This window comes from Neodiprion pinetum, chromosome 6 (assembly GCF_021155775.2).
Source record: "Neodiprion pinetum isolate iyNeoPine1 chromosome 6, iyNeoPine1.2, whole genome shotgun sequence".
NCBI lineage: Eukaryota > Metazoa > Arthropoda > Insecta > Hymenoptera > Diprionidae > Neodiprion > Neodiprion pinetum.
This window is the reverse complement of record NC_060237.1, coordinates 24,544,739-24,570,870: the sequence shown is the minus strand read 5'-3', so window position 1 is coordinate 24,570,870 and position 26,132 is coordinate 24,544,739. Positions and strand designations below refer to the sequence as shown.

Below are 26,132 nucleotides of genomic sequence, written 5' to 3'. Positions count from 1 at the left end.
TGAAGAATAAATATACGTTTCTCATATCTCGTTACAATCATTGTATACTCGGTAATGAAAAATATCTTAATTCTGATTGCTATCGGTGCCGCACCCCGTCATTATTCCTTTGTAAACGATCAGTGCCTATCGAGCACTTCAATTACCTCGGGATCTAACAGTCTTTCAATTTCGCTCATTGCGCGTTTTAATCGCGTCCATGCGATTACGTGAATTAGTCGTATTTTATGCGAATGATAAGCACGTGCCTCCACGTACAAAAGTCGAGAGGCAACCGGGACGCCATTGCATTTGGATTACAAAGATTCGTAGCTACGCCGAATTTTCGTACCCTCGGTAATTAAGTATTACTCCGAGCCGACGTCGCTCTTTATACCAGTAAGAGATCCGCGATTGCACCCATTGAAATCTGTTAAGAAATGATATTCCTCAAATTAGCCTTATCTGCATCTCTCGGACGGGGCAGTTTGAACCGGTATCATCAGGGTAGATCCAGTTTTAGTCGGTTCTGTACTGCCTCTCGATGATGTCGAAGGCCTCTTGCTGTAGGTACACACAATCTCAGTCTCATGTATTTGCTCGCAAGTATAATGAACGTGCAAGGTAAGCGTGTGTGCCGCCTAGGCTCAACGATACCATGGATCAGGGAGTGGCCAAAGTCTTCCTTTCTCTGGCTCCGTCTTCCGTTCATTCGCTTCTTCACACTGATCAGCCGTACTTTATCCTTGACAGCTACAACATTTCACACCGTTTAATTTTTTTTTTTTTGAATAAATGGCCACTCGACCACTTCCATACGGTTCAGTTTCATACTTATAGCTCATAGCTTTAATTAATTGCCAAGGTAACGTTCTTAATGCTGGTACCATTTTAGCCTAGGAATTATATTGAGCTGTATATTTGAATGTTCAAGTTATTTTTGCTCTTCAACAATACGGCATCTATAAAAACAATTAGTGAATTAGACTTTATTGCCTTTGACACGTCCTTCACTTGCTATATATCACGAGACTAACTGTATATATTATACGCTTAGTGCTTTGACTTTGCGAAGCATTTTATCAGCTTCACCTCGAAAATATTACGTGCAATTATTTTCCTTCACGTAATTTCTTCAACAATTGGTCAGTATTTGGCAAAATTTGTTATTTTATATCGAGTGACGTCTTGGTTTTCAAGTCACGATTATACAATATTTTTGTACAAGACCACGTATTCAGAGTAAAAACATTCTGTAATCTCAGGAAGTATGAAGATCACAAACATTTGAAAACAATGGAAGATTGATTTGGTAAATCTTTGTGTAACTTTGTGGTAATGAATCCAACCGTTTTCACAAATTTGTGCATTTATTTACGGATAATACGTAGAGAATACTTTGATACGTTGAAAAAGTACTCGCTGACTACCAACTTTTGACCTCTTTTTCATTGATCACAATCTTACCACGCTTACTAATTTACCGTTGAGCATCGTCGACCGCACTGTATTTACAATGATAATGTATTCAATTTTATATGAATTGATCACTGTAATCATTCAACTAAAAGCGGGTCAGTCAAATCGATGGTATATTCATTACAATAACTATTATGCCTAGATATATAATTATAAAGTATAATATTTAGATCGTATCTATGTCATATTATATATTTAATACAATGTAATATCATATGTGTATATATATATATTTATATATTAGTATCTATGAATACATATAATAATAATAATAATAATTTCTTTTTCACGTATAGGAACGTTACACGTAATCGTCAATCACACAAAATGTATAATATCGATACACATATATAAATTGTTGTACTATCCTTCATATCAGAGGGACGTCGCAGAGAGAAACTTAAATCTTTAATTTTTTTCATAAATCACATCATGTTAAATATTTACAAAAAAATTTACGAAATTTTACGAGTATCAAAGAAATGTTTGGTGGACCTTCAGCGTCGTAAATTAACATTCATATGTCACCGTCTTTTATAAGACGGTTAACTGACGAGTACTTTATACTCTACTTCCTATTGCACTAAAAAACTCTAACGATATACGTTTTTTCTTTATCGTAAATTGTTCGTGCAGCAACGAAAAACAACCACTGCTGTCCAATTGATATAGTTGTGTTCAATTTGTTTTCAACACATGCTTGTACATAGGATTGGGCGTAGTAAAACAAAATAATAATAATTGTACAACGTGGGTACTTTTGAAAATTTGCACAATACTACTTTTCGTTAGGAGATGATATTTGTCTCATTTTTTTCAACTTGAGAATATTTGTCTCGTAACATTTACACTTTTTTGAGCATGTACTTGTTCCACGATAAACGTTGTATATATTCGGCCACGTCGAATCATGTTCCCTGTTTACGAAATACTGATTCCGACAAAAGCGGGCTGATTATCCTAATTACTATTAATAAACAATATATGCATATCACATTGTTCGCAGCATCTGCTTTGACGACAAATGCAAAATTTTTAATTTCTCCGTAACCTTATTTTCTGAAATACTTGCAAGTAACGTATGGCTAAGTTCTGTACGTGGTGACGTCAATGGAAAAGAAGACAAATATTAAAAAATTTGATCACTTAATAGCAAATCTAGCTGAAAAAAATTCAAAAAATTAATAATGTCATATAAGAATAAAAAATATTCCGTTATATACACATATAGAGAGCTGCGCGCTACGAGTTAGAATATATACAACAACAACAACAACAATTATTTGGTCACGCTATAACTGTTACGTATATAACCATTAATAAATGGTAATTTTCCTAATTATCTGGTCCTCAAGTTAAATAATTGATGCGAAAATTGACAATATTTTTTCGTCTGTTCTTCAATGTTTCAGCAAAGAAAATGTCACCCTGTTGTATTTTAAATCGACGCCGGATACGAGTCGGCGAAATTCAAAGAGCAATCCATTCGTTCTTTCGTTCACGATATTCATGCGTAGTTAATTCAAGTTACGTAGTTTAACCATTTTCTTCGTCGCGCTCCTGTGACGAGCGTTTCGTCTATTCTTCAGCATCGACCGAGCCTTTGAAAAGCAATTCAACATATTTGGTCACAGCAACGTTTCCTGGCAATTCGGGGCCAGCTCGGAGAGGTGAATCCTTCTTCACATAGATTCCAGTGCCCCGCCAGCGAGCTTCGCCGCGTACAAATTTAAGCCCTGAAAGAAATGATGAGAAGCTGCATAAAAGAATCCATCTCTGCTACATCGGAGATTCAATAACTAATCGGAGAAAGCGTCGAGGTTCGTTCAACGATCCTTTCACCTCCGAGACTCACCCTGGCGACCGAAACTACTTTTCGGGATCCCGACTCACCTTGTAAATGAACGCGTACTGTTCCTTCGTCTGTACGGCTCCGGCCCTGTCCCTTCTGATGGTATAAACGACCCGAGGAACGTCTACGGTTCTCGTGATCTCGTACTGTCTGATACCGAGGTCGAGGGCGATCAGGGTACCGGTTCGTCCGGTACCGGGACTGCAGTGGACGACTATCGGTCCGGGTGCGCCCCTCTGCAGAGCCCTTGCCTCGAGGAGGATTGCGATGAGACCAGTCGCGTCCGATGGTACGCCGTTCGTGGGCCAGAGATACCATATGTGGGAGACCTCGCGATACGTGTTGTTCTCGAGATTCTACGACGAACGGTAAGAGGATGGCATCGGTTACTTGGCTGGTTGGATCGAGGAGGATCTTACCGAGCGAAAGCGAGTCGCGAACGCGCCGGCGAATATTTTTCAAATAATACGAGACAGGAGTCGAGGGTTAATTGTTGATTACCTTCAAGTGGAGGGTGGAGATCGCGTACTTCTCCTTTGCCTCGTGCTTCTTCAGCGTAACCTGGTAGTCGCCGTAAAGGCGATGGCAATCGGTTACTTCGGACGGCGGAATGTAATCGACGCACTTTTCAACCCCGTTCTCGACGATGTCGGTCAGCATTATTATCACTTTGCTCTGCTGCTCCCAGATCATCCTCCAGAAATCAGCTACCGTTGACTCGATCGGCGCCTGACACGCTATGTAGTATTTCGTGGCATTTTTCGGTCCCTGAAATCGACGTTACGTTGATTTTCAACCACGATTTCATGAATTATTCAAACCGACTCCGTAGCGTCTACTTTCCAAATTTTAAGTTATTCCTCAAGACGGAATTGCTTCGAAGTTATTATGTGTATAGGATTGCGGTGTTAACGAGGGGAAACGACAAACTTTACGCCGAACCGAGATTTTGTTACTCGCAATCAGTTTTCTGCGATTACTCGCAGAGAGGAATGTAATTTTCTTTCATGTGCTAATTAGCTTTGTGATTACTTGTAAAACTGATAAATTTACTCACGCGAACGTAACTGGCGTTAATATACTCCGTTAATGGTTCGTTGTTGATCTTTTGAAGTGGTACTCTGGTCTCCGGTAGAGGGACGACATTGGCGTACCTATTTTTCACCTCGGCACCGGCTGGCAATTCGTCGATCCTCGCGGACACCTGGGGAATTCCCGCAAACTCCTCGTTGATGGCATTTAAGTCGTTGCAGAAGGACGATAAACCAGCAAAGTTTAACGGATGAGACGGAGTTACGCTCTGAAAATATGAGAGACAGGTGTATAATCCTTTTTTCGATTTAATAAAGCAAAAAAAACCCATTTTCATTGATTCACGTCACTTGATGCAAGTCAGTTTTAATACGACGAATCTTGGGTTCAGATCAAAAACTTTCCCCATTGATACACATTTCGTAGTTAAGGGATTCAGAAATGTTTCGCAGCAAAGTCAAACAGTCGGTTATGACGGCACAAAGAGACCTGAGGTTGCGCCGCGTACAAGATCACGCTTCAAAGCGTCGTTTGATCTTTCCACAGACAAATTTGTCATCCGAAACGACCACTTATAATTAGGTGTCCTCTCCATTTTGGATGGTGGTTCTCTAAATACTTACCGAATCTTCGAACGCAGGGTTTCCATAGCTGCGCTTTGAGTCGCGCGTACGATCTTTTCTTCTCATGCTGTTGTAAGCCGAAACACCACCGACTCGATAAGCTTCCAACGTCAGTGGTCGGCATCTTTGCACGTTATTGAATCTCGTCTGTCGTTTTCTCATTATAAACTGTAATTCGATTAAATTGATTATTGATTTTTGATACGTCACATTTAGTTAGTAGGTACACAGTATTACTCGAAAGTCGTTGCGTGCACTCGATAGTTTTTTGAAACAGTGATACCGACAACGATAGACAAGGTTCCGAGTTTTTAACAAGAAAACAAAACTAAAAAAATGAAAACAAATTGAGTATAATAAACTTACCAACAAGCCTGCAAGTAGAACCAAGCAAATGAGAGCTACCGAAGAGACTGCAACCACTGCTATGGCATTGTTGCTTGAATTTGGAAATTGTTGGCCGGTTTCGGGTATTAGCGTCGTAATTAGGGTGACCGTTGTTGGAATTTCTGACGTACTCGTACTTTCTGTTGAAACGATAACTTCACTGTTTGAAGCCATAGTTGTTTCTTCAATAACGGTTACGGTTACAGGCATCATCGTTGTCGTCGTCTCTTCAGGATTTTCATTTTGTGCCGTAGTTGTCTCCTCTATCCGGCCATTGAACGTGTTTGCACCGAATGTTGGAGAAATAGTTGCATCAGTGTTAGCCTTCGTTCCTGTGGTAAAACCAGTTTCAGAAACAGGCGAATTTGTGGTATTTGGAAGATCTTCAGTCGTCGTGACATCAAATTTGGTGTTGGATGTGGTTGTGTCTGGAAAGACAATGGTGGTCGACGAATTAACATTGTCTGGTTTGACAGTTTCGATCATTGTTGAGAGTGACGTTGGGTTTTCGTCAGTAGAATCATCGGTTACCACTGATTCGGTTGTTTCCTGTGATAGTGTTGTTACCGAAATATTGTTAAATAAATTTGTGAACGTGCCGTTTTCTTCAGAGCTCGGAGGTTCCATTGTTTTCGAAGTCTCGTTTAGGGAATTGGTAACGGTGACACTTTCGGGGCTCACGTCGTCACTCGGAAAAGGCGTGGTGGTCTTTTCAGCATCCGTTAGACTTACGAATTTGTACTGTATCGTGGTTGTTTGATCGTCCTTAGACTCCGCGATGTCTTCGGTGCTTCCATAACTCTGCGAGATTGTCCGGGGATGAGATACGTTGGCAACGTTCTCTTCAATTGGCCTTGTTCCATTAGATTCAAACGCTGGAATCTCACTCGACGATTCTTGTACAATTTTCGTTGTCGTGAATGTGAACATTGGTAAAGAAGCGGTGATGCCATCTTTTGACTTCGATTTATCAGCATCGTTCGTTGCATTCACTGGATAGGTTTCGGTTGACGATGGAACGTCGTCGATCCGTTGGATCGGAGTTATCTTTGACTTTTCCGTTATCGTCTGGATTTCGTTGCTGGTGGAGGAGCCACTCGTCACTGTTTCTATTTTCTCGGTAAAATTTAAGACTTCGCTTCCCACGAGCTCAGAATTATTTTTTGCCGCTTCGTGATGATCGATTAATTTTTTAGTAATCGGTGTCGAAACCGTTGGGTTATTGGTACCATTGACTTTTCCAATCACATTTTCTATGTTATTCTCTGTAACCTCGGAGAGAATTGTAGAAGGTTCTTCCGTAGTAACTGAAATATTCATATTACTCTGAGGGACATCGTTGCCAGTCTGATTACGGTGTCTGGACTGAGAGACAGTGGTTTGAGCTTCTTCTGTCACATCGGTTGCATTTTTTAACATCGAATTTTCAGTTGTCGGTGCTGACCAAGCCGTTGCTGCTGCAGAAGTACCAAGCGTTGAATTTACTCTGGGTAAAGTTCCAGATCTCTTCTCGTGAACGGGTTTAAATTTCTCAATACTATTGTCGACTAGTACCGATGGCTCCGTGACTATAATTTTATCATCCGACTTCTGTCTGTCAATCGTATTCTTGTACGCTGCTATCTCTTCCGTAGATACCTCAGTCTTGTTCGGTAAATCTGTAACGAGTTCGTAATTAATGGATGTACTTTCCGATGTCAAGTACGGGTATGGTTTTAGCTTTGTGGGTTTTTCCGTTGGAACGGACTTTTTGGGAGAGATTCTCATTATCGTATCAGACGCTGCCTGATCTGGGCGTGTATGATTGAAATTTTTTGAATTTTTTGTAGATACATCATTGTCACCTGAGATAGAAATCGTCCGGGCTTTGGGTTTCGAGCTTGAATAATTTGGCGTTGTATCGTCGATCACCGTGGCGTTATTCGGATCTTCACTGATCCTCAATACAGAAGGATAAGTAACATTCTTAAAAATCTCCACTTCATGTTTCGGTTCAGATGTCAGACCCTCTCCGTTGTCACCGTTCGGCTTTCTGGTATCATTCTCCGGAAACCTCTTGGTGCCGTACTTGAAGTCTAAACGATAGTTGACGTTCGTGTCATTCATCAAAGAATGAGTATCGTTGCCATCTGCTTCCTCGTCCTCGTCTGAATTCTCTATATCGAACTGCTCGACATGTTTGTGTAAATTATCCGGAAGTCTTAGACTGCTGGCGTTCAACAATGCCGAACTCGGTGTTGTGGCTTCAGCAAATTCGGAACTCGTGTGCTCGTCAAAGTCATCGTGTTCTTCAGCGAATTCGAATTCCCGATGAGCAGATTCTGACTGTCCTTCACCACCGCTATCCAATTCTTCCTTCGAAACTTCTACAATTACCTTATCAGTGGTGGCATTAGACTGTGCTTGCGAACTCTCAACTCTGCTGACTTCTCTCACACCCTCGACGGCCGTTTTTTCATTATCGGTAATTGTCAAATTGTTTTCAAAGTCAATCGTTGCTATGGTAGGTATTGTCTCATTGTGCTGAAGTGTGGTAAAATTAGAGACCGTCTTCGCCGTTGTTGTAGCATCAACTCCATCCGCATTTTCTAACGATTCATTCCCCAAACCCCCGGCCGCTTCGGAAACATCTTCGATATTCGGTTGATTTACATCTTTTTCGAAATAATTGTCGAAATCTTCCTTCGAAAATCTGAAGTCGTCGTTGCTTTGACTGTCATAATTAATATGCGAACTCTCGGCTTCCGTCTCTTCTTCAGAGGGGGTATTTTCAGCCAGAGTATGTACAACAAGTACCAATATCAGCCCTGAAACCAGAAAGAAATTCACAAGAATCAGTTTAACCGCCATCAAAATGGTGGTTCTCAAGACTCGGACGTCACTGTAGGCGTGTGCATTTAAGGTCACCTATTGATCAGTCCAACTACGTTACTCTGCACATTAGTCAATCCACTTTAAATATAAAAACATATGTGAAATTCGACGACAAAACGTGATGTATGTAGAATAAGTGTAGGTACATGAAACTTGACTGTCAGGTCCGAGATTGATATGCAGTCTAAGCACGCCCGCGGTCATTTGAAATCCTAAGCGTAGATCACTGTAATAAGCGAACGTGTTACAATGCGCGAGGCCTGACAACAACAAGGTTCTTTTTCAACGACCGTCCCTCGTTACGAACCCATTGGAGGTTACACATCCCCAACTATTCTCATGCGTACTTCAAATCAAGTAATTAGAAGTAGCACTACTTGAGTTTGGTCCCGCTGTAAGGCATCGATATTGAGATTTGCAAACGAGGTACTTTTGCGGGGCTGAAGTGGGTTGACCTATTCTAACTCTCGACGATTTGTACAGCAGCCCAAAACTTCTATCATTCATCCCTTTTTACAATGAAATTCCCTTTACCCCAGTGATATAATTCTCGGATTACTCCTCTACCAAAGGCAGATAAATCCCCGGTAATCTTGGGCATCGAGCTGGATGGAGAAAAACTTGGTAAACCGTATGTAACATGACCTCGGGTTTCACCGTTTGACTGTCTAAAGGGTATAATTCAATTTTCAAATCACTACACATGAATGAACGGACGTCGCGGGATAAGGTTGATATTTTCGTTATTGGCCTCCGTCGAACGCCCAGCCGTCGTTATCTCAATTGCTCTAGACTGCGGCACGTTAGAGATGAGATATAGAGGTTGCTTGTTCAACTGTACTTATTTATATACATCGTATATATATATATATATATATGTATATATGTACGCGTTGGAATATCATGTGACATCTAACCAGATCTTCTCTTCGGCGACTGACCATTGTCTGAAAGGCATACCGAGGCCATTGGTCGTCGACAATAAATACAAACTGTTACTGCATTACAGCAGTAAACTTTATTTTTCTCAACGATTTGGCATTGTTCAACGATGCAATAGACGTTTGGCGATATTAGATAATTGATTGTCGTAAACAAAGCGATGCGCTAATAGTAGCAGTACGGATATGATATTCGGATTCCAAGCGACTCGCGCATTCAGAAGTTTCGCAGACAACTTGAACATTAGCGCTCCGCCTTTCAGAGGTTTAATGAACGTTTCATGGTGTATATTACTGGACATTGCGAGTGATAATCGTGAGTTATCGCAGGCCGTATGGCGATATTGCCGATTCTTCTTCACCGTTAATTGAATTGCCTAATCCATAATTTTACCACACGTCAATGGGCTTATACGCAAAATGCTTTTACGATTATTGCGGTAAGACGCGGATAGCTAGTGCCAATTATATCATGCCATGATGGATCTTGAAAGCTTTATCACCTCACTTCAGGCTTTTAATATCGCCGAAAGCGACGACTATCCAGATTTCACCGGCAGGACATTCTCCTAGGAATGATACTGTTAGGTCGCGTCCTGGTAGACTGCGATCCCAATGAAGCACTGCTTTGCATTTTTCTGCTTGCCAAACCTAATTCATACCTAATTGCTATGCGGGAGACTTTACGCGTCTAGTGGATATTTCGACAAAGTATCACTTCAACGAATGAATATACAATCGAATGCGAATAGAGGAGAAAACGATGTTGTAATGTTACATTATGTGAAGCGGGGAATGAACCTGATGTTAAAAACCCTTGACAACAAATGATCGAATTAATTATATGAGATAAATTTTTTCATGCTTGTGAACAGTCCGCGAGATTTGAGGATCTGGAAATATTATCGAAATGTCGTTTTATGGCTGGATTAAAAATTGTAAGAATCTGTTTTATAGTAAATAAATCATGACTACGTTAGTTTTAGTTACAGCGTCATCTTACCTAGCCATACTCCAGACAAGGAATTTGCATTTTTGAGCGCCATCTCAGCATCCGTTGGATCTTTTCAGAGAACCTGTAACACAAGTTCAAAAGTTTCCATTTAATTACAAATCGAGTTGTAATGTTTCAGCCATTGAATATACAAATGAACTTCCTGACGAGAGTCGTTTGTACTTGTTCTTCAAAGGTTGTTCATTAAATATTAAAATTTATACACATAACTCGTGGCGCGAGCGAGATATTTATTAAGGTACAATACGACGTTGACTTTATAAATTATTCCATGGATCAGGTGGGCTTATTATTTTTCGAAAAGGAAACGAGGGTTCGGAGGAAATGATAAGGAAACAAGTTACTTATGTTTTAAATTACCACAATTTTTTCTCAATTGAACGGTGACTGGAGGAAGAAGAAATGGTATTACCGTTTATTAACATGCGAAAAAAGGTATAGAGTAGCTTCCGGGTGAATGTAATCATCACCAATCGGCTATCCTTGATTACTTATGATTAATTACATCGGAATTGTAACTTAAGACAGCTTTTTTATAGAAGAACCGACTCAAGTCAATCACTCGTTCATGATGATTAATTGTAACATAATATACGAAAAGTCTCAAATTTAAGTTAATTTGAACAGTCGCGTTCAAATTGCCTCGTGAAAATTGGTAGAGGAACAATCTGATATACGTGTTGACGGGTTCCGGAGAAGGAGAGACGCGAAACGCGATGAAAATTCGGTAGGAGTTTTAATTGACAGTTCATAAAACTTGGGAGCTTCAGTGTCTACTTTTACTTGGCAGGTCGCGCAAAGACCCGCTTTGACGTTGGGTCAAGCCTGCAGTAAGCTTGAAGTTTCGTGACCATATAACAGACTAAATCCGTATTATTAAAGCCTTCGTCGTCTGCATGGTCACAGCAGAAACACTAAAGGATGAGAAATAATATTGGAACTTGCAAATTGTGTTTTTATCATAAACGAGTTGCTGGTTAGCGTCTAGTGAGAAACACTTTTTTAAGAACCCGGAGCGCTTAAAGGCCGGTGAAAACGCAGTATTGATTCACAAGTTTTTCATAAAACGCACAAGGGATATAAATTTCGAATCGAATCAATCGTGAGGTGTGTTCAGCAAGGCTTAGTACGATATATAATAGTGCTAGTTCCTAGAGCGTATCATTGTCTTCTTTTACTTGTATTTTAATGCCGAGTCAAGCATAAATATTATTTTCTCACAATTATTAAACTCCATTCTGTCTGTAGAAAAAGCGAAGTAAATAAATCTAGTCTATAGGTACCCTTTACGTCACGTCTGAACACGCTGAGGCTTTTGTTACACAATCGCTTTTTGTTCATTCTTATTCTATTTTTCATCAAGATATATATTATACAACAGGTACGGCGAGGTGTCGAATATCAAGCGGAAAAAACAAAAACTGGACGTCGCTGCAAAAGCGTGTAATTGCAAAATCATGTTTAAAAATTTTATCAAGGGAAGCCGGTAGATAATTAACGGTACTAATTAATTGTGGGATGACCATAGGGTATAAACCGCATTTTGGTTTTACCTTGCGTCAGAAAATTGCTGATAATATTAGTCCTGGTTTCGTGTGTGTATTATAAGAATAATGGAGATTCAGCAACCTCGGATAAGGTTTTTCTGATACACAACGACGATCGTTCAAAAATGCTGCAGATCGTTCGTTGATTGGTTCAATTGAAAATAAATGACTGGTTTGCGACCGACAACCGCCACATTTTTAGCGTCTGTTTGAAAGACCGATTTTTTTCATTTGTCGCGTTTCGAGTAGTCCTTAATTTCCTCAAAGTACAATAAAGACCTGGGACCCATATGAGTTACGGCGGAGTCATACGAGATACTTACAATTAGAGAATACCGTAAAAGTTCTCAATTTCGCATCGCTTTGCTTCAAATTATCAACTTTCCTGAACCAACCGTAGCATCCGTCCGTTACGCCGACGATATTTTGACAGGAGCTTGAAAAGCTGATAAAGCTGAGATAAGCATTCTTGCGTGAACATGAAGTTCATGGCAGTGATGTTTCGGCATAATTGCACGATAATAATCACCGACAACTTATGCCTTGCTAGAGAAAGAAGCGACGCGGTTATTTTCACGTTACGTCAGGGTATCAAAATTCATGTAACGTGCGTTACAATCGTGTGTATATACGATGTGTGTCACAATGAGTTGCTGACCATGCTCAGTTCCTCGGCATCGAATGTTTGGCCTATTAAACGAATACTCATATGCTAAAGCGATGGAAAGCGGGCCATCGATGCAGAGCCAACGTGGAGTGTTCTTACTTGTCGTCACACTCGCAATCGCACGCATACCATCGTACCAGTGGTTCGTTCTAATTATATACTTCCTGGTTCTAACGTGTGATCTGTCGATTAGATTTCGAACAATTAAATCGGGGCATTTGGACAGTGACATGACTTGATACTTTTGAGTAAGTGTAAAAAATTTCACGGCTGCTTACATCGAAAATTAATTTGCCCATTGAGACTGAGAAGGATCGTACCCAACATCCGTTTTTCAATCAATCAATAGTTCACTATTGGGCAGTTACCGGACGATTCGACTAGCTGGTAATTTGCCACCGTAAGATCCACTATCCGACCAAATTACAGTTGACTGGCTTGTTCTTCACGACGTTATTACTGACTGCGATATCAGTTCGCTCGATTCTCTATAGCAACGCCTCGGTGTTTTTATCTCTGGTATCATGCGGTATAATTACAGCGTTACGAATCGGAATATTTAATTACGGCTTCAGACGATGGATGGAAAAAAAATCTCTGAAAAATATCTCGTTATTAACATATTTGGCCGGTAATTACAGCTAAACGTTGTATCGAATTATTCGATCCAGGCAGCGAGTTGGCATTGAGGATAACCCATGATTGAAATTGCTTCTTAGAAATTGCTCAAGCCATACCTAAGGTAATTAGTAATTACATAGTAATAAGAAATTAGTAATTTTCACACAAACGTGAGGTGGAGAATTTACGTACGCAAAGACGGGTGTATCGGGCATGCTTCGGCGATCATTGGTCACTGTTCATTGTTTCCCGTCTCTCCAAATAAATTCTTCATAACGTTTCGCTGTTCAGTCAAACTCGAACGCTGCGCTGGTTGTAATTATTTGAAGATCAAAGTTGGACCAGATCGCGGTGGGTACAAGATATCACGGCTTTGAACAGCCGCTCACCAGCACGCTAGCCTCAAAGGCGTAGTTATTCGGTTAGTTTATTCGACCGCGAAGCTTAGGTATCCCAGTTGTAGCAAACTGGCAACAGGATATTCCACTGTGCCAACATCGACTTGCGGTTTTATCTCAACGACCTTCTGTCTGCACGGTTATGCATGTATGCTAATTTCAGTAAAGAGTTGAGCAAGGGGTTAGTCGAGGTCTCTCGGCAAATGATCGTATCCTTACACATTCTTCTCTTATCGTCACGTATAGGACAAAACGCGAGAGGAGTTGCAACGTCTAAAAAAGACTCACGGAAACGCTGCTTTTCTATCGAATATATACGACTTGCTGCAACACTGCCCCGGACAGAGGCGTAAATTGACCATCATTCGCTGATTAGATCAAGCGTCGGAATAATTAAGTCAGTGAGTCGGTGCGTGGGTAATTTAACAACAACTTGGTGCAGACGGGCACGGGATTCTTGGGAGGCGAGAGAAGATCCAGTTCACCGTATGTATATATATATATATATATATATTTACCTAAAAAATACAGCCGAACCTGGCGTTCGAGATTACGCAAATTTCATCGTAAAAGTAAACGTCATTACCGAATGAATTATTTCCCTATTATTCTCTTATGTACGGAGTCTTTGAAGGTAAAGATATTACGTCATTCTCATTTTGTAATTCATTTTCAGTCCCGCTATTGTAACGTTGGCATATTCAAACGCTCGAGGAAGGTGTAAGTGAAATCAAACTAAATAAAATACGTTCACTGAATTAGTCGGGATACTCTATTGTTTCATCGTTTACACCGTTCACTCCTCTCTCACTCTCTCGCGTTTTAATTCGATCCAACAATAATTATCATACCGATGAAATTCGGCGTCTCCGTTACACGATACCTGGACAGAGATCATAGCCACACGAAATATGGGCGATAAAGTCACGCACGAGTAATCGAAAGTAAATTTCGTTTTCCGTTTGTAATTACGCGCTACAGTTCCGAAAACTCTAGTAGAGAGTTTTGTGTTACAGCGGATGACAAAGAGTTTTATAATATTTCTCAAGCCTACCGTTACCTACCACACCATCTACGTTTATACTGTAGACTGTTTTACGGCACGGTGAATTCGAGTACGGTTTACGTTTGACGCAAAAAAAACAGAGGGTATTTCGCAGAAGTCATGGGGAGTACGGAGGGTTGCGTACAAGTGCCACAGAGTGATGCGAAATTAGCCTGAAATTGTTAGAACTTTGGAATTGTGTGTCCAACCGTCGTGAATTAAAAGCTGGAACCCTCGTCTCGTTTAATATTTTGTTCCCTGTTGTTCTATCGATTTGAATTCGAATCTGCTGCGTAGGTATGCGGAGAATTTAAAGAAAATACATTCTCGGTGAATATAAAATATCTCTTTAAAATAAATATATTTCAGCATTGAAGAAGAAGGGTTTGAAATCTAGATAAATTTCTCTTCGCGGATGAACGAAGAAGGAAATTTTGGAGGCCAATTCAAAAAACCTAGCCTTCATTTCCGTTCGACTACCAACAAGAAAAGTAAAAGCTAGACGTTCAAGAAGTCTGGAAAAAGTGACACCAAGTTTTCAGTTTCTTTTCTATTTACGGTAAGAAGATCTCTTTACCAAGCCTTTACCCTGTGAAACGATCTACTTTCACAGACTGGGTCGTAATGTCAAATTAATTGCAAAGACTGATTGTGAGAGGTGTGAAGAGATTTAAGCGGTAAATTATAAAGGTGCCGTCCGTTGATCTTCTTTACTGTTTTTATAAATAATAATGTCTGAGTGGCTGAACCCTTTGCGATACGTTCTCGCTTTTATCATTTTTATCACACCTACTGGCTGCGATGATAGGTTGCAACGTGAGAATGTATGACACAACATTACGTCGCGTGCGAACCTTTTACCGTTAGAGTATCGCAGACAACGTTCACTTTTTCCTCAAAGCTTTTGTTTACTCGTACAGCAGTTCTCAAAGTTAATTACTATCAACCTGGTTTGCATTGATGATGATTATTTTTCAATTGACTTTCTTCATGGCCCTATCAGATCCGATGCTAGGCTGATTTGATGATGTAAGATTTCTAATTACACAATCGGATTAAGTTCTTCGTTACAAACTTACAAAATACGTCATAATTCACTCCAAAAATTTGAGACGAAAATTCATTCATGTAATTATCTCTTGAGAATGAGAATACCGCGGTAGTTTGTCAGGCACAGCAAAAAATTTAACTCTGATAATATCATGCACATGTAAATTTGTCAATTTCGGTAAAATAATGTGAAATAATTAGTAGCGTGAATTAACTGAGATTGCGAGAAAAAACATATTACCGAGAGATCGTTCGCGTTGTTCTTTGCAGTTCTACGTTTACTTTGGCGATATTGCGTAATGGAGATTGCAGCTTGAGATTGTGTGAGAAAAAGATTTTTATTACTTGGCAGAAGCAATTTCAGCCAGACGGTGACTACGAATTTCCGAATACCCCATTATTCGTTTATGCGTGTATTTTATTTCACCGTTGTTTAATAATAGTTGATGCTCGCGGAATTGTGACACGTGTAAAATATGTCCGTGCTGAATAGGATGTTTTTTTAAATTTAAATCGCGTGCAGGCACCTCGTTTTATTACACAATTGCTGCTTAATACGCAGCCAAATTGCAATCACAGAGTGGTTAACCTTAACGTATTTCACAAGAAAAAACTTGCTAGATTTAAACCGGTGATTAGAACGCTGGTTTCCGGTAAAAAAAAATCTCCATTCTCGTCTCGCTAACAATCATGTGAATCAAAAATGTCTCTACATTTGTGCATCAGAATACCGACTGTTCGTATAGTTTTCACAAAATAGTAAAGAACCTGGATGAAAAGAGAGACAAGAAGGAAAGAAATCAGAGGCGATCACGTCCTCGCGATTAACGTGGAGAATTTTTCTCTTCTGTTTTTTGCCGACGAATTTTTTCCTACGTTTTTGTTTTTCAACGCAGGGTGCCGCAGGGTTTTAAAGACGTTCCAAGTTAGTGGAGCATACAGCCGTATCCGGTATAAGTTCCTACGAAGGCGCAGCAACCGGCTGTACCTGCCAGGTGTTCGAGCGTCAGTTGCCACGATAACGACCGCAAACTAATTTCAGTCTTATTCACTTGCTCTGCTCACTGTGAAAACATGCGTGCAGATGGGCAGATAGCGATGCGATACACCGTTTTCGGCGAGAGCGTTACAACGTCCGAAGTGAATCATTCTGTTTGTTTTTAAACAGTCAGAGAATTATCCAGCTGAGTTTTTTCTCGCACAATTTTACCATGCAAAGATAATTGCAGCTTGGCACCGTTGAATTCGCGTTTCCTATTCCGCGCCGCGACTGAAACTGACGAGTGGATGCCACCGGTTTTTGGTAACAGGAAGGAAGAAATTAAATTCAGGTCGACAGGCATCGACGAAAATTCTGTTTTTAAAGTCCGAACTGTAATGCGATGTAATTTAGGCTGTAATTCACCGCCTGAAACGTGTTGACGGTAAAATTTCACTCCGTCTGACCGTCTAATTTTAGCACCGTATTCAATTGCGATGCAATGTTCAATCGACCGTGAACGCGCGAAGCATTCACTGACCAGTCGGACATCGTTCACCTGAACCCGAAAAACCGTAGCCCTGCGGGCTCGTATCGGGGTAACTTCAACGAACAAATCAGACTCTTCTTCTACCACGAAGAGAAACAATGGCGTGTGTAAAGTGCGCGGAATAGACCGGCACTGTAATTGCGGTGAAATATGAAATAGGTTTCTTATTCTTCGAGTGAAATTCCAGACTCGAAGTGACCACCTGGAACCGAAGGTCCGACCTCCAAAGTGTCCATTGGCTTCTCGGCATTCGTCTGAACTTGGTGAAAAGTGTTCCTACGTGTTGACGGCCTGCCATACGGAGTCAAGGATGCCACTTGCAAAACCAAAGAGACATACAAATCGTTAATCAAGTCTTTTCGCTGCCTGCGACAATTCGACTTGGAACTTGAAGGGAAAAGTACTCACACACAGGACACGTGCGGCATTTGCGATTGCGCGAAAACTCGAATCGCGCGGTTGCGGCCGCATTCAGCGATCGGCCTCGCACGTTGACGGAGCCATTTTTTCCGGCGATTAATCGAGGCCTCGGTGAGCCAATGGAGATATTTTTCCGACATTATATCGCACCGAGCACGTCGCCTCTAAGCCTGCCATGAATAAAGCGTCAATCCCCATTAACCATTCACGTGTAACTGGCCTTGGCTCGCCCATGGTTGGAACGTCCATCGCGGTAAACAATTGACCACCACGTTGTTCACATTTGTTTACGACTCTACACGTACGGTGGCGATTTTACCCACAGGTTACGTCACAGCGATTGCTGCAGAGATTCCTGTAGCGGGAATTATTTATGCCAACGTAACGAATTTTTTCCAAAGCCACATTAATTTACGCCAAGGATCGAGCTTGGACAGTACGTACGTGCAATCAACAATTACCGAGCAATCAATGCGAGCGCGCCGGATATGTAGACGTGATCGAAGAAGATATCCATGCACGTGCCAACGTTCGTTCATCGGTTGTAACCAACGTGTGAACTCTAATCATTCTAATTATTTTTGAAACTGCAGTTGCAGGGCGAGTGCAAGGATTGATGAATTCACATTCGACAAACTGAATGGTTTTCAATATCCGTCGTATCCGATTCATGCGTCATGAGTGAATTGTGACAGCTTATTTTATAGCTGGTATAAGCTACTCAATAACGTGAAAATTAACGATAACGCATGAAGGGAGTAGAATAACGAACGATTTTCAAAATATCAGGTTTTATCTCAGTCCGCACAACGTTATCTGCATCAAAGCTGACTACGCATGTAATAAAACGTGTCAAAATGTGCATCACAAAGAAATTTTCAAGCACGATCGAAAAGCGATTACTACAGGGATTCGGGAAAACCTCGAGAATCAACACCTCAGTCACGCGACGAGAAACAAGCGAAATTTTCACGGGAATATTGCCGTAGAATACATCAGATTGGGTATGAAAGCGCCAGGAGACAGCGGAGAAACATGCGGCAAATTGACCGGTGCAGATCGTTCCGTGTGTAACATATGTAAAGCATCACAGCATCATACCTGTACGTCTTGTTGCAAAGTCGCACTTGGAAAGTATTTTGACGACAGCAAGTTTCTCGTGTACTTTACGCTCGGTACATTCATCCCTGTTCATAACGTGCATTACGCATACTCAGCCGCATGTATCCGAATGCGTGTGTGCGTTCACACGGATATGCGTGATTCATTGCCTCGTGGGATCGGGGTACACGTAGGCTTTGAAGGTACGTTGTACATACGCGCCGAAACTTTCTCTAGTTAATGTCTGCTCTGTGTCTATTTGTCGATGTACCTGTGCATTATACCCATGCGCGATTATTCGCCATCCTAATGTTACCGCGAGTAGGCCAGGGTACGATATGTTTACTCGGCGAGAGGCCATTGAAATCTTGAAATTTGCGCGACGTTACAACCAGACCGTCGTCAACCAGGCAAATTGGGCTTTTGAAGTCGAAAAGTCAAGTAGCACGCGAGCTGGCAAAAGAGAGATCGTTGTAAGAACGAGACAAAGAGACAGGCAACGGTGCAGTGGACGAAAAACACTAATTGTAAACTGAGCTACGACGCTGCCCTCGGGGAAAAAACCCAAACTCATAGATAATGCTAATTTCCCATAAGAAGAAAGTTAGGGGTACCAATTTACACCGTGAGGGTGTTCGCAGTTTGTCGATGGACGATGTTACACGATGAGCAGGAGTGCTGGAATTCTATCGTTCTCTGCGCATCGACAATTATTTTTACGCTCGGTCTGTATTACGCGTGACGCAAGTCCACGCGACGCGAATAATACGAAAAATTAGGCGATTCGCAAAATGATGGGGTGAAAAGCTTTTGATGCAGTTCCCGGCGGATTCTACCGAGAAATTACGCCCCCACAACAACGGTAACGAAATAAATTAGAAAGGAATTTTTCGTCCAGACTATACGGTGACCTCATCTGGCACAGACCGCTAGATACAGAGAGAGAGAGAGAGAGAGAGCGAAATACCGTATATTTACATTGCGAGTGGTCCAGCAGACTGAGATATATCACGAGTGGCAATTTGCTTCGAGTCACGCGGAGTATCGGTCCGTGAGGTTGGTTTCAAAGTTAACGTGACGAATTTGCGGTAGGAAGAGTTAAGAAAGAAAGGTTTCATCCTGTTTTCTTTTCCTCATTCTCGTCTTTGCGCTAATCGCATCGAATTACGTCGATTGCCGTTCAAATTTCACCCCTCTTCCGATACTCCACGCGAAAATTGACCACGTAACCGATACTATTCTCGGGGCTGTCCAGTTTCTGGGCAAGAATAAAGTCGTCAGGACGACCGGCGTCCCGCAAGCAAGCGTGTATAGTAATTATGATATCTCCACCTACCGTGGAGAAGAGCTATGCAGAGGCATCCGTGCAAAGTCCAGGTAACGGTATTCTATCTCAACGTATCCGTCTCACCTGGACTTTGGAATGGGTCAGTGGCTGGTCGAGTTTCCGACTTTCATTGTTAACTGAAAACATGGTTAAATATTCTCGGTAGTGTTCGGGGGTGAGAATATTTGTATTTCCCTTCTAATTACCACGCGTGCAAAAACGGTATCGAACTACAGCGAGAAGCGTTCTCCGTCCTCTCGCGAACGATGACAGTTGCAGTCCGCATGTGTACGTAATGAGCTCTCAACTCTGCAGAGACATTAGGGCAACCAAACGGTGAAAAATGGAGGTTCCGTTAACTGCTGACACAAGTGGGCTGAACCGTGAGTATTAATGGACGCTGGCCGCGATGCGTGTATAATTAACGCAACCGCATTTGTTCGGGACCATCTTACTCCGCTTTATGATGCGATCCTCTTATCTTATCGGAGGCCTCGCGAGGTACACCGATAGTTGAATATCCTACCGTAGTAATTGGTCTCGCCTGCTCGAAAATATCTAGCCATGCGTAATAACTCATCGTCATTATCCCGCTGCCCGAGCTGGATAGGATGGAGATAAAGAGTCAAAAAGTTCCGATACGAACGTCTTTCGGCTCTCAAATTTCGTTTCGATCACGATTATTGACGAGGGATAAAGAAGCCGGTTCGTATTTAGTGGTCTCATGGTCGAAACAAGTTATAACGAGTATTCATAACGTAACGAAATATGCTGCTTACCTGGAGCGATCATGTTTTTCTTGTCCGAAAAGGTTTGTGGACGTATCGCTGTTCTGCTGGTGATGGGTACACGATTCGTCTTCGGTTTTTTGTACCTCTTCGTTTCTGTTTGCGGACGCGTGCAATGAATGTCCGTTTAAACGCCGCCTCGATTTACGTATTGATGCTCGTAAGTGTGTCGGAAACTGGTTTTAAAAAATCGCACGTATCAGACGCGTCGTAGATAGGTACGTAGATACTGTATGACTCGTTAATTCAACGTTCAAACAATCACTGCCGTCTTTTTCGCTCCCAAAGCTGGCCGAATATCTTAGCCTGAAAGCAAACCAGAAAAACCTTGAATAAGTCGATTGCCCGCGATGATACGTCACTGGGTGTTCGATGGTTCGCAGAATTTTCTTTCGTATGCACAGTTCGGTTTTTTAATTTAAACGTGCAAGCGTTGGAATCGTTATGATGATGAAATCTTTCGATTTGTAGAAAAAAAAAAAAAAAAGAAAAACAGAAACGGCTATTCTCTTAAAACTGGGTGAGAAAGACGATTACAGCGTATTTGAATTATGATCAGCCAGGTTTTCCCCGTTTACTGATTGATTCTGAGAATTCACGAGGAAGCCGCGGCCAGTTTATTATTTATTTGAGATTGAATATTTCATGTCCTAATGCGCGGAATAAAATTTCAGATACAGTGAAACTTGGTGGAATTCCAGTATCAAAATCTTACATAGATACAGAGAGGCTCGTCCAACACGATTAATTATACGAATTTTCACGCGGAGAAGATAAAATCTTACAGTCCCTTATTTAGATTTATTCGACATTCATATGGCGTGGGAGCAAAAGATCGTGAAATAAATTCAAACTGAGATACACGTGAAATATACTTGTTCGTGGAACTTGAAACGAACGAGTCACTGACTCACCTTTAGACTTGACAATAAACACTCGTGATTTGCGCAACACTTTGCAAATGTCAGGTCAAGAGACTGGCTCTTGGGCTCTTGTTCAGTGCTGCATTGATCAATGCATAAGATTTTCAATACTCATGGCTTGATAATGATTATACGCTGCGTTGATTGAATCCTTTGTACCTTGGCGCGATTGTGAATGTCTTGTTTGATTATCAATTCATATTCTTATTTCAGTTTTTGTTCCCCTTCAAATGTTGTATACGCGTATAGGTATATTATATACAGGTACTCTGACCTCGCAGATGAATAGCGAACGTTTGAGACCGAGGCAGAGCCTTTCAGGAAAGAAATAAATTACTTGCTCATACAGCATCGGGATCGCAGAAATAAATTGACAAAGGTGAGCTGATTTTTGGTTGGAGTAATCCAATTAGTATACCGTCTGAGATGAGCAAACCCAATCCAATTGCCTCACCGAAAATCAACCAATCGAAATCTGGTTCTTCCTCACCGTATTTCGTAGAGAAAGTCGACGCGCGCTGGTAGATGCGAGTTTTTTTTAAAGCGACGAAAAGTTTGACAGAAATTTGGAATAATTATTCGTCAGTTCTTTTCCTTAATTCATTTGTATGGAGAGAGGCTAACAAAAGTCGATTCAACTTCGTCACGCCGACAGTTTGAGGCTATCGAGCGTTAAAGTACGCGGAGTAAACGGTTTGTGTAATTACGTGTTATCCTAACGCATCTTCGCTTACAATTATTAAACTCAGCATCACGAGTAGCTTCTTTCATTTCATCGCGTGTTTGTCAGTTAAACGCCGACTGACACCGACGTATCTCCGTTTGAATAAATACACTGATGCAAAAAATATTCGTCACGAAATTTCCAGCGTTCTGTATACGAGAGAGAAAGAGAAAAAGAGAAGGAAAATTTTCTTTTTCTTTATCGACCTATTGATGCCCAGCAATCAATAATCAGCCCGCAGAGTCAGAGCCTATCAAAAATCTCTGTCCGAACTCAGAGGCGGCTTCATATTTTTCGATTTCATGCAGAGAATCGAAATGTCAGCAGCAGGTAGGGATTAAATTGAATATAGCGCTGGACGGCTTCACGTGTTTATACATATACTGCACACTCCGCTATCACAATCAGTAGAACGAAACAATATATATGTACATATGTACGTATCGGTATATAGATTCGACGAAACCCTCCGCTGTGCCTGAGTTTCAATGCAATTTTCATCGAGATTTGAAAATATTTGTATAAATCTTCGTTCTCGTATGGGGAGTAAAAAGGCAGTCGGGGGCGAGGGCTGTACAAAAACGGCTGGAAAATATCACTGTTCGCAATTTGGTTGGGAATCAAATTTACGAGATCGAATCTGTGAGTGGACATCCACGCGTGATTGTCGAGTAAATTTTGCAGCTAGGCAGATTAAAATCCGTCTTGCAGAGCTACTTTCAAATTCGGTCAAAGTTACATCAACTACGCATCGTAAGTTTGAATCCTGCAGATTCTGCCATTGGGATGAGCAGCGCAGTGGAATATTTTGCAATTTTTCAAGCTAGACAGCGTGTAGCAATTATCGTTGCTATTTCATCACTCGAATCCGCTGTCTGTGCAATTACGTGTGTAATATTGTAATTTATCTCAGCCACTGCAGCAGACAACGAGGTAAAAAAAAGTGAAAGAAATTATTGTGTTTGAATCTGTGGAGGAGCTATGTGGAATTTTTTTTTTCAACGAGTATATTGATTGAAAATTAAAAGAAGTCAAAAACATACGGTCCAAATTTACGATATTGGTTTTTAACCGAGGATTTATCCTGCGAGATAAACGCGCTTTGGAGCACCGCGTGAATTCGTATCCACATCTCGCGTGAATGGACTTTTAGCCGTAGAAACTCCCGAGCGAAAGAGTGGGAAAGAAACGTTAGTTGAGGTTGGGTGCATTCCTTGCATCGCTTCGTAGTGACGGGGTCGACAGGTAGAAGGAGCGAATGAGACTGTCCCTCGGTATGACGGAATTCTCGGCGCCATTAGATCGGTGAACGTTTCGAATTAGTGGCTCAGCAGAGGGCATCGAGAATTCTTTGCCACCTTGACTTTTGCTCAACGATTCAAAATTATACCAGTTTGCAAGTGCTTTTTCGGTGTACTCGATAGAAATGTGCGATCTTTGTACTGAGAGGAAAATGCCTGCCTGAGGTATGAGAACCGATCAATTCAGTCAAACTTGAACGAAAAAAGAAAAAGAAAAACAGTGGAAAACTTTGCAGAGTTTCATTGCCGGTGGAATTTTCCCTTCGGAATTTCAAGATGCGAATGAGAAAATTAAAGTACTAAATTTGTTAGGCTCGACTTTGATGACAGAGGGGGACAAGTGGAGAAATGATCGTGTCAAATTACTCCCAAGAGAAATATTTATTCACTTGGTTTCATATGGGGTTTTTCATAAGCCGTTTCGACCGTGTGAGAATAAACCAAGATTTATTGCTTTCGACTTATGTATCACATACCTATATACTAATACTACTAATAACCTGATACGACAAGAGAGTAATTTCATTAGTGCGAATTTCTAAAGATAAATAGCTATAATACCTCGATCTCGTTATCGAATCTACGCGAAACGAGAAAGGAGTTCGAGTTGCATGTTTACACGCAATCTGCCGGATCTAATTTGCCAGCCTATCCGTTTAACTGCGCTAATAAATTGCGAGAAGAAAGGCTCGTCGCTGTTCAAGAGAGAATGATCTCTCCAAGGTTCGATTTCGATCCCAATACCGCTTGGTTATAGATGTCACGAAACGCTCGCGCCTTTTCCATCAAACGGCTGCAAAGTTCTGTTATTCGGAGCTCCATTTTATCCTGGATCAACAAATTGCCGAGAATTGCCGGAGGCCGTTGGCTATGAGAAAAATGATTTTGTGTCAGAAATTGTACCCTCGTTCCATCTTACCATCTTAAAGCAGACAGTAGCAGTGTTACACAAGAGAAGATACAACAACGGCGATTGTTGATCTTTAACAGCCGAGAGAGTGCATCTATTTTATGCCCTAATTATTTTTCCACATTGTAGTGTAGAATGTATTACATGCGTAACGTAATTTATCATTTTATAAGTAGTATTTGTCTTTTACTCGATTTTCGAAGTGTTGAAATACGAAAAACCGAGAGACTTAACGTTTGTCGATCGTTCGAAATTCCTGTTATTCCAGTCTGTTTTAAACTAAGGTATATAGAAAATTTAAAGGAAGCAACTCTTAATGCACAAGTGAAATTGCGGTAATTCAGTAGAAATATTGATGCGATTGTTTCAATGCGATTTCGCTGCCTCGCCGCCGTCGTCGGAGGTTCGATTTTATTGGATTTGCGGCGCCTCGTTACAGCGCTTCGCAAATCGGGAATACCTGCAGGAGCTTTCGCAACAAAAAGAGCGCTTCCTGGTGCGTATATCTTTATTTAACGTCACGGCCTGACGGCGGTGTGTTTCACAGTTATGTTATGGTCCGACGGTCCAGCATAGGTTCACTACATAACTACCAACGACGGATAAATTACTCATTTCCTAAACACCATGGCCCGCGGCTTGACGAGCTAATCGCACAATTCATCAAAAATTCTTCCAAATTATTGATTCTCGTAGCAAAACCCCGTAACGTTTGGAAAACGGTCGAGTTAAACGCGTGTAAAATCTAAAGGGTCACTCCGACAGGCTACGCAGACCGGACCTGGACGTCCTATAAGCGGAGAAGTCGCCTGCTCTCTCTTCCGACGAGTTGTTTACCAAGTATCAACACCTTTCTGCTTTTTCTACGTATCGTTTACCAATCCCGTGAAAAGTTGTAATAGGTAGGTACGAAGCGGAAATCGATGAATCGGGAAGCCCGATTCTGACCGTCAAGTTATACAACCGCGAGTAGATACGCCTGATCCGTTTACTTTACCGGCTCGTTCAAGTCTCCAAAGGGATAATACGTACGCTGCACCTTGCGCCGTGCAGCATGCGGTGCAGTAATACACGGACATTTGAATTCCAGTCGCATAAGCCCCGCAACGACGCGAACGCATACATAAACATGCATGCAAGCCAGACGTAGGTACATGAATACTTACTAATTCCAGTTGAATAACACCCTGGGAATATGGTTTCCTTGGTAAGTTTCGAGGGTCTTCGGGGCTTTTATTTTTTGTCAGGAAGTTCGCGAATGGATGTGAATTACGAATTTAAGGACAGACGTATCGGAAGGCTCGTGAAATGAGATTTGCAAAAAAAGTCGCTTAAAAGTAGTAATGCAAAGTTGTTCACACACGCGCACGGTAATGGCTTGTCAAATACTTGAACACACACAACTACAGCGTAAAACCATAACACTCCGTATCCATAGCAACACGCGATGCACACTTTTCACCAGCGCGTTTGTACGTATTATCTACCCGTAGGTATGGGTGTGTAATCAAGAGGCATAAACACACTTGCGCACCTTACCAAACGGCGACTTTTACCTGCTTACAGGTCAGTTAACAAACAGCACGCGCCCACCGATGG

General features: G+C 41.4%; 1 protein-coding gene across 4 annotated transcripts; it reads right to left on the bottom strand.

Annotated features, from left to right (window-relative positions):
- Positions 1-703: 703 nt before the first annotated feature.
- On the bottom strand, positions 704-26,132 carry LOC124221653 (receptor-type tyrosine-protein phosphatase zeta). 4 transcript variants are annotated; one of them, XM_046631858.2, is made up of 10 exons: positions 25,700-26,132; positions 20,667-20,981; positions 10,171-10,243; positions 7,197-8,159; positions 5,332-7,010; positions 4,966-5,133; positions 4,368-4,610; positions 3,812-4,078; positions 3,352-3,666; positions 704-3,194 (listed from the first exon to the last, which is right to left on the bottom strand). In XM_046631858.2, the coding sequence occupies exons 3-10, from the start codon at positions 10,211-10,213 to the stop codon at positions 3,141-3,143; spliced, it is 3,732 nt and encodes a 1,243-aa protein (XP_046487814.1). In that variant the 5' UTR covers positions 10,214-10,243; positions 20,667-20,981; positions 25,700-26,132; the 3' UTR covers positions 704-3,140. The 4 variants fall into 4 exon arrangements, with proteins under 4 accessions (XP_046487814.1, XP_046487811.1, XP_046487812.1 ...); XM_046631855.2 differs by having other exon boundaries at positions 5,332-8,159; XM_046631856.2 differs by lacking the exon at positions 20,667-20,981 and having other exon boundaries at positions 5,332-8,159.